At 37.5% G+C, this 16,143-nt stretch overlaps 1 protein-coding gene across 23 annotated transcripts in view; it reads left to right on the top strand.

Annotated features, from left to right (window-relative positions):
* The window catches only part of DMD (dystrophin), a 1,317,358-nt gene that overhangs the window by 1,189,575 nt on the left and 111,640 nt on the right, over positions 1–16,143 (top strand). For all 23 annotated transcript variants that reach the window (XM_052795054.1, XM_052795067.1, XM_052795065.1 and 20 more), the window contains one exon: positions 10,219–10,279. In XM_052795054.1, coding sequence (XP_052651014.1) covers positions 10,219–10,279 — 61 coding nt within the window. The remainder of the gene's footprint in view (positions 1–10,218; positions 10,280–16,143) is intronic.

Here is a 16,143-nt window from a genome sequence, read left to right as displayed (position 1 = left end):
GTCCGTGTATGGCAAAGAGAGTCCAAGTTGGAATAGCTGTGGCAACAAGAGTGAAAAGATGAATCATGGTAGTTCTGCTCTCTGGTTTTATTTTAAGATCAACTCTCAGAGCATTTTTATCTAAGGAGCTGAGATACACATAAGATCAATGCAGACTGAAATAAGTAAGGAAAATAAGCAAGTTATTGGCTATTTCATACCTAATTTATATGCCAGTAATAATCAGTTCATCCTCTCAAACTCAGCATCAACTTTCCCTCTACCATACATGCTTGCTCGCCTTAAGGTACGAGTGATGATCTTCAGCTCTCAACTGTGTTTATATACTTATATGAAAAATTGTCCTTTTAGATTTGATCTACCTTTAAGTAGTTCTGCAAAAAGGGTGGTACTGTAATCAAGTTCACGTTAAATCAGTAACTGAATTACATTTCTTTCCTATCTGGATGAAATAAATACAAGCTGCTAATCTGCGGTAATGTTTTTTACGTGTTTGTTACTATTCTGTATATAGAAATTACAGCATCATCTGTCTGTTTCTGCTTGGTTGGAACTGAAGCTGCATAGGGCTGTTGAAAAACTAGCACAAAAGTAATGGGGGAGCGAGGCAGGGACCTCATATTTGTCATGCCCAGTGCAGGAAAGGAATCAAGTGGTTGTCCCTGTTTCTAAGCACTTGCAGCCTGTTCTAAGAGCTATTCTTACTGCTGTTACTGAGAGAGATGGGAAGGAAGGTGTGAGCTAGAGAGATAAGGAGTGAAAAAGGAAAAAAAAAATCAACCACCAAGTCTCCTCCTTTATAGCATTTTTAATTTAGGGACAATTTTTCCATTGTCCTTTCATGCAGTTCGACCTTCTCTTTCCACTCTTCTTCTAAATGACCAGGTGACTGTTTTTTTTATATTGTGGCACGGGATAATTCAGACATCTCCTGGTTGCAAGTTAAAAAAGTAATGACAAAGGAGCTAGTATACACTTGTGTGCCTATAGCAAGGCTTTGGGCTGCCCTCAAGTGTAAAGGACTCTCACCAAAGCCGTCCCTTGCTTTTCTGCCAGTACAGGCACTTGCCTCCCTCCAGGCCTCCTACATTTTTTTTGCTGGGCTCTTTCACCTCAGCCCTTGATCTTCTGATCCGTCCTTCATGCTTCCCCAAACTCATTTCGCTCTGCCAGTCTCCACAGAATCCCAGCTCCTCCTCAGTTTATTCCTTGCCAAGGACAGAGACTCCCAGCATTCACAGCAATAGTTGTTAAGATACAGCTGATAAATGTATTAATGTGCAAGACATTATATCGTGAATCCACAGAGTGAGTTTGTTGGTTTTGAAGGTTTTGCTGTTTAATTTGAATGATCTCAATGAAAAAAAAAAAAAAAAAAATCCCCTTTCTATTAAAGAGACATTGGTAAATATTTAGCAAAGTAATTAAAAAAATCTGTGATCCTTTCATGGATCATGGTGCTTAATTTGGAAACTATATACAGTAACTGAAGTGTGAAAAAGAGTACCTGCAAATTTCAAACATAATGCCAGCTCCAGAATTTTCAGTGAGTCCTCTGGAATAATTTTACTTTTCTGATTTCTCTATTTTATTTTGTGATGCTGCATCTTACAAAGAACAGGATTCACTGTCTACTGTTGAAGGACCCATCTGTATTTGTCACAACAGTTAGTACTTTTTTTTTTTTTTGAGATGCAATAAATGAGAGGTAGGATTGATGTCAGATTGTTTTTAATATCATTTGCTGTGCTAGCCAGCCTCCCATCAATCCTATTTTTAATGTGATAGCTCATTCATGTGCATTACTTGTGATTGCTGAAAAATAGAAGGCATTACATCTTTAAAAGCATAAGCAAACCTTATAATTTACTGTCCAGCTCCAGTATGAGCCATCTGTTCGTATGTATAGCATGTCGATGAAGTGACTGCATGCAAATAGTGCTCAGATATAACTGGCAATTACTTACGAGCGCGACTAGGAGATCCCAGGCGCTGCTTGTGATTCCTAAGCTCAGAGAACACGGACTTTCATCAAGGTGAAGAACCTGGAAATAGGAGAAACAGAAAGAACATTTAGGTTTGCAAGTCGAAAAGGCTGACTTACATCTAGCTAACATCTTGTGATTTGTATTTCCCAGGCTACAAGCTTCTGCTACCTGGATACATCAGACCCAGACTTTTAAATCTGCACACCTAAGTATGTGCTAGGAACCATATTTTAACTGGACATACCTAACTATGCCTTTAAGTTTTGGACTTCCAAGCAGGAACAGCACTGAATTCAACATGAAATGAGGTAGCTGTAGCAGCTTTCATTCAGAAACAGAAAGGTTATGAATGCTGGAGCCAACAGTTTGTATTACAAGCTAGCCATCGGAGTGCATCTGCTGCATTTTATGTCAGACAATTGTTGCTTAAAAATAAAAAATATGATCACAGGAGTGGACTATGCAGCCTAGGTCTCTCCTTCTCAGGATAAGCTCAGAGCTGTTAAGGTTCAGATCTGGGGTTTTTTCTTCCTCTTTCTCTGCCTTCGTGTTTCCCTGCAGTTATTTAGGCCGCTCTCCTGAGAAATTGGAGATGTGGGTCTGAATTCCTTCAAGTTGGGAGAGAAGTCAAGTACTCACATTTCCCACCTTCTGGCTGAGTGCTTATTATTATGCAAAGCGAAGATTAGCGAAGCTCTTTCTTGCCCAGGCAGACATCTTTAAAGGGGCAAGTCCTGCTAATTAAGACATCTGACTCTAAAAATGACAGGGCTCTAGGACCCTTAAGACACTTTACCCATCCACCTGATAGCTGTTAGCACTGGAATATAATCTACACTTTGCTCTCTTATTTCTCACTGCATACATTGTATTATATTGTCTTCCAGACATCACTTTTGATGTGCAGACATTGAAGACCGTGTCCATTCATCTGTGTCTTTTGGATACATGATTTAATATTTTTAGATATCACATTGAATGTTTCAAATAGAAAATATTCCCAGATAGTAATATAAAGATAGAGGGTAAGTGGTCACAAAAGAATAATAAGCCTAACTCTGAGAACTCTCTGGAAGCAAAGGGATTTTATTATTGCATTTAAATATGGTGATATTAGCTAGAGGAGCCTGATTGTTAAAACTTTTTTCTACTTTTGTATAAATGCAAAATGACTGCATGTGCTTCTGAAAAAGGAAAAAAGAAAACTATTAAAGTACCAACCAAAACAAGTTCACAGGTCTTGCCGTTGTTATTATCATGGGGAATTTGTAGCAGCGCTGGGCACCAATTCAACCTCAAGACCTGTGTGATGGGTAAATCAGGTTTAAAGTTAGGGGAAATTGTCTTCGGTCCATTTCTTCTTGTTTAGAGTATCGTGACCATAGCTAAAACTTCTGGAAGAGCTAGCCTTTGCCTGACTGCTAAAGGGTTTTAAGAGAAATATCACATTGGCATATTTTGAGAGAATCTCTTTATTCTTACTTTTGGAATAAAATGAGTAGAATAATTTTTACAGTGAAAGTATGTCATCAGGTCATATGATCACCACTCCTCTTGTGGGCTTTAATTTTTTCATTATATTTTCTTCTCAGGAAAACCACACAGAATCTCTCTATAAAACTTAAAATATTCGATTCACAATGAAATAGAATTTATGGAAAGCCAGCTTTATACCTATGTTTTCCTCTTTCCTGCACTTCTGTGACCCTTTCCACTATGATACATTGGGGTACAAATTTCTGAACAAAATGATGAAGTCAGTTTTCAGATGATGATGTTCTCCCCCTCTCTTGACCTGGAAGCAGACAATTTTTCCGTGTAATTAATATCTTGTGTTTATGAAAAAAGGCTTCCAATAAAAATATCTTATAATAGTACTTAAAAATAATTCATGCTAAATCCCTCTCTTGTGTTCTTGTTTTGCATTTGTCATCAATTCAAAAATGCTGTATAGTATTTATTTTAAAGCAGGGGTTTGGGGGGGGGAGTGGTCAGGAAAATTGCTGTTGTCTTTTTTTTTTTTTTTTTTTAGCAGCCTATCCTTGGTTGGTAGATAATCCTATATTCTGCAATGCTAAATAACTTGCAAGTAATCAAATATTATTTTTTTACTCTTAACAAGTATAAGACTTAAAAGATAGGTTATTGCCTATTATACTTTTGTCCACTGTCTGAATTGGTATGTTGCCAAGACAGAATCTTCCCCCCAGTATTTTATAATCTTTCTGGAGTAACATTCGATCTGGGAAGCCTAAATGAAAACTACTTCATTTTTCATGTTGTCCTGAGATGTATGCTGTGTTTAGTTTAGGACATTCCTTTTCCTCAAACTCCAGGGCTGTGGTACAGTAGGCATATTCTAGATACATATATTAGAATTCTTCTGTTATGTTTTGCTGTGTGAGACATGGAATATTTAGCAAAGACTTATTTTTCTATTTATCTAATTCCATTTGCAGAAAAATCACCACCAATTTGATTAGGTCATTCTATGACCTCATTTGATGAGCCAGTTTTAGAGACTTTATTTTTAAGAGCATAAGAGTGCAACACAAGTTAGCAACGTGAAGTACCTGTAACTTGGGATATGTGGATCAATACAGATTATATCACTTTGCTGTATTATTAAACAGGTAGATGCTTGTATTTTTGCCATCTTACAGTAGTGTGACATTTAGGAAAATGAGCATTAGATGGATTTTGTATTTCGTGTTACAAGTGGCATTTGGAAACTTCTGGAAACAGCGTTCATGATTAAAGGCATGCATTATTTAGGTCATATCATATAATGTTGACCCTAGGCTGCAGGTGAGAAATCTTAAATTGGCCGTAAAGATTCCAGCAGGAAACACAGGGTGGCAAGTCCTCCTTTTTTTATAACTCTTGTAAAATGACCGTCATTGTAATTGGCCCTGATCATGTGCTGAACTTTTTCATGACTAATATAATCCCTTCTTCAAACTAGTTAGAAGTGTTCTGAAAATGTATATGCAGTAAATGTCTGCACGTGCGCTACAGCAACAGATGGTACTGCTAGCGTTGCAGGGAAGTAGTGAGTGTTTGCTTGGGTTTAAGAACAGCAGAATCCAAGCCGAGAAGAAGCTCTCTCCATCTCTGAAATGCACGTGTGCAGCACCACGAGAATAGACCCTATGCTGTGTAGTCCTTATGAAAGACAGGTTTTGATTGATGCCTCTGCCTTGTAACTTCTAAATTGTGGAGCTGATATATTCTGACATCAGTTTCTCAACTACACAGTGCAACGTTAGACCTCAGTGCTACACAGCACAATCTGATTGTTCTTCACTCTCACCTCGTACAATAATAAATGCACATAATTCAGAAATCAATTCTCTATAAATTTGGGGGGGGGGAAGGGGAGAATCGTATTTTACAGATGTATTCTGACGTTTGTTGCAAAGGATCTCAAAGAACTCATAGGTTATGCAAACAATTCTATTGTGTCACTGTTGCGCAGGCATATGCATTGGAGGTGGCATCCTGCCAGCGTATATCATGAACTGGTTATGGAGGGGAAACATTGCTTTAGCATATTCTCTCAGAAGAGAAGCATAAGCTCTTTATAGTCTGTGGAGAGCAGTAGTTTCTCATTTATGATGGTGTCATTTGAAAATAATTGGAATAGTACTCAACGCATCTTCTTTGAAAGGTTAAGGTACCTTACACAGGTGTGAACTTCTGATTCTTGGGGAATCGGAGTCTTTCCAGACGCAAAGATTGACTCCTCATTTTGTCCTCCCTGCCTGCCTTTATCTGAAGTCACCAACACCATACCTTGCTGCAGTGAAAGTAATTGGTATGAAAACAAACTTTATGTGAATAAATAAACAAACTCCTAGCTCTATGTTTGCATAAAGATATTAATGATGATAATGCTAGGTAGAACAATGTAAGTCACGCAGGTAGAGTTCCTAGGCTGAATCAGTGAATTACTAGCATTATTAAAATGTGGACCTAATTAAGCACCTTGCTGAGTTACAGCTACTGCGGCCACCAAGCAGGTAGTGCACTGTCTTGATTGTGAACACAAAAATGAGCTCAGCTTTAACTATCATGATGCTGAAATGTATATGTAATAAATATAATAAGTTTCTAAAAAAAAAAAAGAATTGAGACGATATACGTAATGGTGCATGGGCACTAGGCAGCGTTAATTTGTGGTTTCTGTTCTAAACCTGTTTCCCAATACTTTAACCCCTAGTGACAAATAAGAGTCAAAAGATTTTCTTTGTATTTAGAACTGAAAATGTACGCTCATGCCATGATATAGTGACTAGATGTGTGTGCTGACTGCGTAAATAAGGACCACTGAGAGTAACTTTTAAATGTGGACGTACTAAATTTACTCTTTGAATAACTGGAGGAGAAATAGTTTACTATTAGTAAACATACATGTATTTTTCATTATGTTTGTAGTGCTAAAGTGAAATATTTATCAGATTATTTTTTGTAATATCAACATAGATAAAATTATATTATTGTCCTATTTAATATTTCATTCAGATCCCGCATAGGTTAAAATACTGCTGAAGTTCAGAAAGCCAGCATGCTGCCGTTTCATTATACATTCTGCAAACAAATAAGGATGTAGGCTTACCGTCAAGAACCATGTTCACTCAAGTTGAATAGGCAAAGCAAGTCTCGGATGTTAGCACACCAACAGAAAAAAATGAAACTCCCAAATTAGGTAACCATTAAAATGTATATCAATGCAAATAAAGCATAGAGAAATTTAAATTCACTCTTAAAATGCCCCATATTTTGTTGCAGTATTTAATTTCAGCCAACAGCATTGCAAGTAGAGGGGTGTATGGTAATGAGTTCTTACGCTGTGCAAGGTAGAACAATAAAACACTTTTGAATTACGCTTAGCAAACAGGAAAACGTCTGCTTCTTGAGTGCTGTAGCACACAGGGATACTAGAGTGTCATATAAAAAAAAGTCTTTGCTAGCAAGAGTTTTAGATGGACTACTAAAATGGTCTTAACCAGGAATTAAATATATATGTCCATTACCTGCACTAGCTTTGTAATGGGCAGTAAACTCACACTGGTAACCAGAGATAAGAAACAGCTGTTCTCAGCTTCTGGGCTTCTGCCAAAAATGAAATGATTATTCTCTTAGCATAGCTATAAAAAGTACCATGTATTTTGTCAACTCAAATTTATGCAAGGCTAGAATCATCCAGGAAACCAAAAGTGTATTATAGACAGCTTCACAGCAATCTCTTGAAGGAACACTAAATCCAATTATGCAGAACATCACAGAATTGTTTGTTATTCCTAAAGCACTTAGTTCTCATGAAAGCAAAGTATTTGTTCCTCTTCTTCTAATGTATCAAGAACACTATCATCTGTAAGATTCTGCGATAAGAAGTTATAACTGCAAAGCTCTTACCCAGATTAATTCAAAAGCAACAGAAGAAATACACCTTCCAAAAAATACACAGCAATCTATTCTGTCCTTTAGGTATTGAATTAAAAACAAATCTTGAAGTGGAAAACTGTAGTTTGGTGGTGTTCCCATTGGGAATATTAATGATTGTTTGGGAGAGAAATACTAAGAAAGTCAATTTTTAGTTAATACTGAAGGGTATTTTATTTTCAAAAATTATAACTTAGTATAATCCTATTTGAATTAGTCCTCAGATAATTCCCATGGGTAAGAAACCTTATCATTGTCACTGAGTAGGAATTTTAAAACGATTTGAGGGACCACATATTAACACACAAGTTAGTATTACTGAATAAAAACATACAAAGAAACTGCCAAGTAATTGATAGTGTAAAATGAAATTGTAATCTATGTCTATCTCCTTGGCTTCAGTTTCCGACCCCCTTCCAGACGATAGAGAATATTGGATCAGTCATCAAAATTACATTTACAGCAGTTTATGTTCTCGCCAGTAGAAAGAATAATTAAGCATCATGGTTAAGAGTTTTCTATGAACCTAAAAATAGGGTTAAAAGTAGGACATGTTCCCTTATTTTAAGGTAGTTAAACATCAAAACAGTACGTGATATTCTATTTTTAATACTTCTTGCATTCCTATAAATTATGTAACAGATTGTATCTTTACATCATTTGAGGCTGGAGCAGTACACAGAAACTGAGAAGCTGCGTGCATCTTACAGCTGCAGCTCGCGCTACCGAAAAAAGCAGCTTAATGAACGGCAGCCTTAGCCTTCAGCCCTACAGCTACGCGGTCTACGAACATCAAACAAAACGGCAGTCCCTGTCCCAAGAAAGAGTATTTGATCACATTTAACTTCTGTGTATGTTTGAGTATTTGTATTTGAAAATGCACACAGTTCTGTGCTCTTGTGCGTGTGGGTTGTGCTACACGCTTCAGTGGCAGGGCAGCTATTTTTCCATGAGATCTAACACTGTAATTCAAAGTCTGTGCTTCTTGCACACTTTGAGAGTTACCTGTTTTCACGGTTCAGACCTTTGAAATAAAATTTCACCTTTCTTTAAAGACTGTAAAACTGCGTAAGTAATAGGAAAGCAATACACTCAGCTTAGCTACAGATGGTTAGCTGGGGGTTGAAGACAACAGCAGGACCTACAGAGATGCCATGATAGGCTTTTCCTAAGTCCTTGGCCACCAGCAATCTAAAACAGGATTATCACATTCATATTTCTTCTGAACGTATTGCTTCCTTTCCCTAGCTTCTCAGCATTGTCTATAATGTATGTGAAACCCACTGTCCCACTCCCCAGCCTGTAACCCGTTCCCAGTTGCTTTTCCTTCTCCTTTTCAGACCATCTAGAATGGCTCCAGCTTTCTCCACGGCCACTATCTGATTTCTCTTTCCTCTGTGCTGTCCCTAGCCTCCTTCCAGCCCTTCTTCACAACTCATGTGCATGCGACTCTAACAAAACAGCAAGACTTCCCTATAAAGCCATTTTTATAAGCACGTTTCATCTCTTTCCTCCAACTCTTGTCTGCATTCCAGTCCGTGGGCGAGAGAGGTGCAATATATTTCATTCTGCAGACTGACTTCTGGGAATCTGGTTAACAATTCTGGTACAAAATAAACGAAATGTGTAGATTGGTCATTTTTATTTGTATGGATTGTGATTTGTTGACTTTGTTAAAGCACCTGCACCTTGGGAGTGGCATTTCTAAAGTACCTATTTGGAACAAGAGAGGGAAAGAACATACTGGGAGCCAAATGATCAAGGAGCTAATTACTAGTTGTCTTGGTAACAATTATTTTTCTTTGTGAACAGCAGGGGTCACTAAAAAGAAGGGTTACACCGGGTGAAGCAAACAGGCTTTGTTTTCCCCCCACTGGATTACTTTTCATATATTTTCTTTTTAATCACTATATTAAAAAAGAAAATTCTTGCTCCTACTGGTTTTGACAGATAACAAATTCTTTAAAAAATTACCTTTCTGATTATGGCCTAAACTATAAGTTATCTCTGCCTCTAATAAAATATAATTTACAATTGTTTTGCCAACAATGAGTTTTATAAAAGACTTTGTGACAAAATATTTTCATTATATTGTAATTTGATGTTGACATTTAACACTGTGATAGCTAAGAGTGAGTAATATCATTTCATCTCTATTTCTTGCGATCACACTGTCATTTTCTCCAGCATTTGCTGTTATTGGTAGTCAGTAAGATACAATTAGTAATGTGGAGACATAAAAATAAAACTGTTTTCCATTTAGAACAAGTAAACAAGAGAATAAACAAAATACGTAGATGGACTCTCAGTGTAACTTAGCATAAAATGTAAACAAGCACGTAATTCTGTTCCTAGAAGGATGGAAAGCGCTGACCACACTAGGAAAGAAATTGAAGAAAACCCAGTTAAACATGTTAGCAGGAGGAACCCTGTGAAAGAACACGCCAGGAAGATAGGTTACTTGCTCTGCTTCATAGCTCTTCTGGAAGCTTAGGAGTCAAGGAGGTTTTTTTGTATTTATCTTTGCAGCTGAATGAGTTCAATTTCTCTCAGATTAGGACAGAAATTTCCGAACAGCAGGTTAATCCTTCCTGCCTTCACGGGCAACTGAGCAAACAGACCTGTATCAGCATGGCCGAGTGTAAAATTGTAATTCTAGAGATTAACGTTGTCTTTCCTGTTTGCTTTGAACTTGACCTCCATGTTTCTCTTCTAGGTACGTTTGTATGTATGAATGTATGTGTGCAGTTATTTATTTATTTGTTTGTTTGTTTGTTGTTAACAGCTTCTGTCCAAGGCCCCTGGGAGAGGGCAATCTCACCAAACAAAGTGCCGTATTATATCAAGTGAGTATAAATAGTAATTCATTCCAGCTATTTACATTTGTCATTTAAGAGGATAGTTAGTAATTTTCTTAGATTACCGCGAACCGTTCCTATGGTGTCTAAATGGGAAGAACAAAAAGGAGTGAAGTGTGCACCAAATTCCACAGAGGTGTGCTTGTTATTTAAAAACACAGTAGGATGCACTGATTTGTAAGTTGTTTGGTTTTATGCTACCGTAAATCACCTGCAAACTAAGTAAAGCTTTGGGATATCTGGATTTTAGTTGAATTTGTACTATTGCCCACTGAAAAGTACGTATGGCAGGTTTTGCAAAACCAAAAAAAACATTCCAAATTGCAGTTGTGAATGTGATGCACTGTTTTTTTAACCTAGCATTGCGCATACTTTATACTATGAATTCCTTTAGGGACAGTACTTGGTAAAGTCTGTAGCTGAGGAATGACAAGGGACAAATTTGTCCCTGTGGACTATTCTTTTAGAGTTTAGTTCCCAAATTAATCTAGTTTGCTTTGAGATGTGTATGCATAACAGATGAGAAGAAAATTTTAAAAATCAACAATTTGGAAACACCTGCTTCTAGTGCCCTAAACAGAGCCACTACATGGCAAATTAGAAAGAAGTTTTAATACATTTTTTGATCTCTTTTTAGCTCTTTATTATCTGTAACATGTGCCACGAACTACATATACATAACTTCTGAAGGAAACAGGTGATGCAATAGCTGTGATAAAGACTAGTGCAAGTAACTGATACGTGGGTGTTGTTTAATACACATATTCACATGTTCCTCCTTATATTCCCAAAAAACTTTGCAAACTGAACTAGTGTCACTGAAGCCATCCGGTCGCAGATGGCTCTTGCAGCGGCACTTCAGTTGCAACTTTCACAAGGTGAACTGCTACAGCAGCTTCAGAACAAGCGTTTGTGTTACACGTGAAGAAAACTTAAGTCTGTAGTGCAATTCAGAGGTATGGTTATACCTGGCTAAGTTGCTTTACTGTTGAATTAAATCTGTAATTTTTCCGATGTTTGTATTTGGCTATGAAAAATGAAACACTCAGAAGGAAGCTGGAAAGCTCTATCAAGGAGGAGGGGCATCTACAGGAGACAAATGCTGGAAAGCAAGTCGATGCTCTGGCATGTAGGAGTCAGTTGATGGCACGACTATGAATGAAGGACAAGATCCTCCTTTTCTCTTTCCCATGGCATGACTCGCCATTATGGGGAGAGGTGCCTTGGCAATTCTTAATGTAGGCGCAAGACGCATTTCACGCTGTGCTTCCCACCCCTCCCTGTGCTACTCGTGTCCAGCAGCCGTGGGTAACTGTTGACTATTTGTGCTAAAACGGTTAGTGATGCTCTTGCTTATTTCTTACTAGATTTTAGTCTTCTGTTTTAGGCCATTTACAAATTCAAAGGAATACATTTGATTTATTTTGTTCACTTTAGAAAATATCCTAATAGCCATAAAGGGTTGTAGCGTTACTCATTTAATTAAAGTTTAAATTCAGCCACATATTTTCTAGAAAAACTTGCTGTCCTTGAGATGTAAAACAAACCGGTCAAGTTTTAATGAGTCTTAGTGAGCTGTTACATCTATTCCCTTCTCCAGCTGTCCTCAGTCGTTTTTCTTTTCATTCATTCTCATCCTTCATATCTCATATTTACACACAACTAAATTGTTTTCTGTACAATTTTGGCTTTTTAACTTAGCTTATTCTTTCTTTAATCCTTGATGTATTACTTTTCTATCAGTTCTTAATTCTCTAAAAGAGCTTTCATGAAGACTAAGCAGCTACAGGTAGCATTCTCTTCATGTGTACATAATTTTCTTTCTGTCATCGGTGTAGAATATTGGTGCTAGCCCCCTTCGTTAACCAGATTTGCTACACGTTTTAACGTTTTTCATTTTTTCTGTTTTTTCCTTGGTGCTTAACTGGTTTATCTCATCATTTTCACATTTGCAATGACATAGCATTTGATAAATCCATAAATCAGGCAGTACTTAGTGCTAAATCTTCAGCAGCGATGTTTACTTACTGCTAGGTATCTTCAAGCCTTGTGATTTTCCTGGTTAAAATTTCCTTTTTATACAGTCGATTAATCTGTAGCAACTAGCTGCCTCTAAAGCTATCGCTTCAATAATTCTTTCTTGAGATTATTCATGCCAGCGTTTGGGGTTTTTTTTGTTTTTTTTTTTTCAAATTGTATTGGTGTAGGCATCATTGCCATGGAAAATGTAATTATCGACAGTGTACAACCTGTTTCAGCTATTCCCAGTCTCTGCCATTTTGTAGTTTCTTGGTCTACTGTCAGCCTCACAAAAATTGCAGTCTAAAAGGCCTTGCACCAGCTGCTGCATTCAGGTGGATTTCCTTCCACCCTTGTATGTGCTTCCTTCCTTATGGAGATGACGAGCTAGGCCAACAGTCCAGCCCCACCTCTCTCTTCCCTAGCGAACTGGGGAAATCAAATTTTTGTGTTCCGGGACAATAAAAGTATCTTGGCTTCCCAAGCAGCAAGTGGACATTGCCGCCTGGGTACTGAGCGCTTGCCCAGCACAAGGTGCTACTGAGTTAAAAAAATTCCATTTTGCCTCTGCATTGAAACATGTAAAGTTGCTCAAAAACACATTTTATCCAACCCTTTTCTTTTTTATCTTTTTTTTTTTTCCCCTTGATATATTCCTTCTGTCTGGTACAGGATTTAAAGGTTTTATTAGATTAAAAAAAAGGAGAGAAATATAAAAAAATAGTTTAATCAGTCCTGTTCTTTGAAGACCTTGATCCTACTCTTACTGGAGTGCAACCCAGAAAAATGGGAAGGCAAAAGCAGGCACAGGCATGTCTGTACTCTTTAATAATGTTTTAGGTATTCATTAAAATTTCTAAATTTAAGATTTTTAGGAGACAAAACAGGCAATTACTGTACCTCAGAAATCTGAAAAGCAAATGGAAAAAATGCACAGCATAAAGACTACTGAATACCAAAAGATAAAAAAAGTCTCAAATTCTAAAAAAGACAGATAATGAAGGTAGGGAGGCTGCAGATTTTAATGTCGTAATTCAGGTTAGATCACATCTTAGCAGAGTTTACCCCGCGATGAAAGGGATCTCACACGTGCATGCATACGCACGCACATTCTTATCTTCCAATCAAACAGATAGAGGAGCTGCTCCAAAGCAGGCATAGATAGCAAAATCAAATGTCTACTTTGGCTTTTGCAACACCAGAAGCAGCATTCGGTCATGCTGCACAACCCAGTTCCTCTTCAGCGTCCGTCCTCGCGGGGCAGGAGGGACACGAAGCAGCTATATTCTGAATCGTGTTTGCATCGCTCTTGTGTGTGGCTTGTCCTGTGCCCAGCAAACGTGTCCATTACACAGTGCTAGGAGATCTCTGTTGCTTTGGAGTAAGGAGGAGGAGTTGGGTTGGAGTCTGCAACATACTTTCGCTCTAAAAAAAAAATTCAGTAGTCCTGCCATCGTGATGTGTTGAAATTCAGTACGTGTGACTTCTATATTCATACTAATCTTTGACATTATTCTTCCTCTGTGTAACTGACTTGCCATTTAATAGTGTCTGTCTTCTTACCCTCTTGCTGTGCCCATTCTTTTGAAGGATTTAAAATGCTTCTGCAAAAATACAGTAGTCTTTCATCTCAGTACTTCCCACAAAGGAAGCCTTCCAAGTTATTTCCCAGCCAAGCTTATTTTCTTATACAGATTATAGCAGTTCACTGAACTTTGTCCTGCTGAGGACAAAGCTGGATTCTCAGAAGCACAGATTTCACTCCTTCAGAAGATCCATATGAGCCTATCTATATAAATTAGCTATGCAGTGAACTAACTCCAAGGACTACGCATCTCTACTTGCTTACTCTCTTCCACATTGTAGTTTCCTATCAGAGTAGTTGACTTGGCATTAAATGTATCAGCTTGTGACATACATTTGTGTTAGTTTTAGATCCTGCAGTTTTTCCATATTTCACACTGGAGATATAGCGGGCCAGTTTCTATAAACATACTTCTTTATTGCTTAATTTTTAATCTCTCTTTTAATTGTTGTTTAACCATGCAGAATTTCAACGCAGAAAAAAGCTAAGAGCTCTGAGTTTTCATTGTGAAAGCAAACAGATTAAAGACATGATTCTTTTACTTTTGTTCAACTTAGAGACTGGATAAATGAATCTATCTGAATTAAATTTTACTGAGATAAAATAAAGCAAAGAGTTGCTGTTCTGGTAAAATCACTTGGGTTAATTGTTTCTTCTGCAGAATGTAGATAAGTACAAGACACAAAAGCAAGTAGGAAATATCTGTCAGACAGAGCAGAGAGACATGGAGAACCGCAAATAAATAATGTATGATTATGTATATGTAGTGAGTGAAGCTGTGGGCGAGCTATGAGAACCATGTGTATGGCTGACAGTTAACCTATCCACCAAGTACCAAGAAGGTATTATTTTGGCTTCTTAAAAGCACAGCTATTATGATCTTTTCCTGTCTTTCAGTTCTGAACTCTCCATACGAAAATTGAAACTATTGTGAAGGAAAGAAAGTGTATAATACTTTTCAGTCTGCCTTTATGTGATGTAAATTATCGTGCTGTCTAGCATAAAAACCTAAATGAAATATCTGGTATTTCTTAGAGGTTTGTCCAAGTGCAGAGTTTTTCTTTGTCATTTATAGGGCTGTGAAGCCTTGGTTCCAAAACTTGTCATGAAAATTTAAACTCAGAGTGTAAATAAATGAGAAATCTTGAGCCTTTATCTACCTTTAAAATGAAAGCGGAGGTTATAAACAGATGTGTTCCCGCTGACTGAGCAAGAGCACTTCGGGAAGATACCGTGGGTCTGCTCTTCGTTACCATCTGTCAGCAGGGAGTTACTGCCCTCACATGCGAAGCAACTGAAGGGGATTTAATTTGTTTTGAAATGAATTATAGGTACTCAGCAGCAATTTTATCCTATCCTAGCTGGTGCAGGGGCTGCGGGCAGGGCCGTAGCCTCTCGTTAGGGGCAGTAATTGATGGAAACCATGTGTTTTCCCACCAAAGCCGCGTGGAAGGTAGTGCCTGCTGCGGAGGGCAGAGAGCAGCTTCCTCGGGCGCTTACCCAACGCTTACAGGACTTGGTCCTCTTGATGTGACAGTGCTCGTATTTAAGCGGATAGTAAATTTCTTAAGCTTTGTTGTCAAATTCGGTCAGGACCAATTTTCACAAAGAGAGTATGGTGTTAAGCGTTACAGACAGGTTAAATAGCGCAGGGGTAATTTTCGTGCAGGTTAAATCTTAAAAGGCGTTATGCAGGTAATGAGCTGGGTGAGAGAATTTTATGTGGAATCTGGCTTTCCTATTTTCCTAATTAAAAGGAACATATCAACATTTTAAACCCATTAAATCCAGCTACTCGCTGTTCTCCACCTCTGGGGCTAGGAGAGTAATAAATGAACTATTTTTATAGGCAGTAATGTGAAAAGTAAACTTTTGATACTGTACGAGGAGTTCACATGTTTATAGAGTAATAGAATATAATTACATAACCCTAAATATTTTACTTTTATTGTAGCTGAAATTGTTATATTTATTGTAAGCTGGATGTGATTTTTGCTTGAATTTGACTTTTTACTTCATTTCTATTCACTCCATTTTACTTCAGCGGTTAAATGTAGCCTGACTACATTTAACAACTGAAGTAAATTAATAAAAAATTAACATAGCCAATATAATTTTTACAGAGTTGAATGACATCTATACAATATGGTCCTATTTTATAGAGTATATGCCAGATTCTCCATAAAAAAGTAGATTTTACAGCTGCTCCTGATAGCTAAAATGTAATGCCATATACTTCGAGCCCATG

Source organism: Harpia harpyja, chromosome 8 (genome assembly GCF_026419915.1).
Source record: "Harpia harpyja isolate bHarHar1 chromosome 8, bHarHar1 primary haplotype, whole genome shotgun sequence".
Lineage (NCBI taxonomy): Eukaryota > Metazoa > Chordata > Aves > Accipitriformes > Accipitridae > Harpia > Harpia harpyja.
The sequence above is the reverse complement of the archived record's forward strand: the minus strand, read 5'-3'. Positions and strand labels throughout refer to the sequence as shown.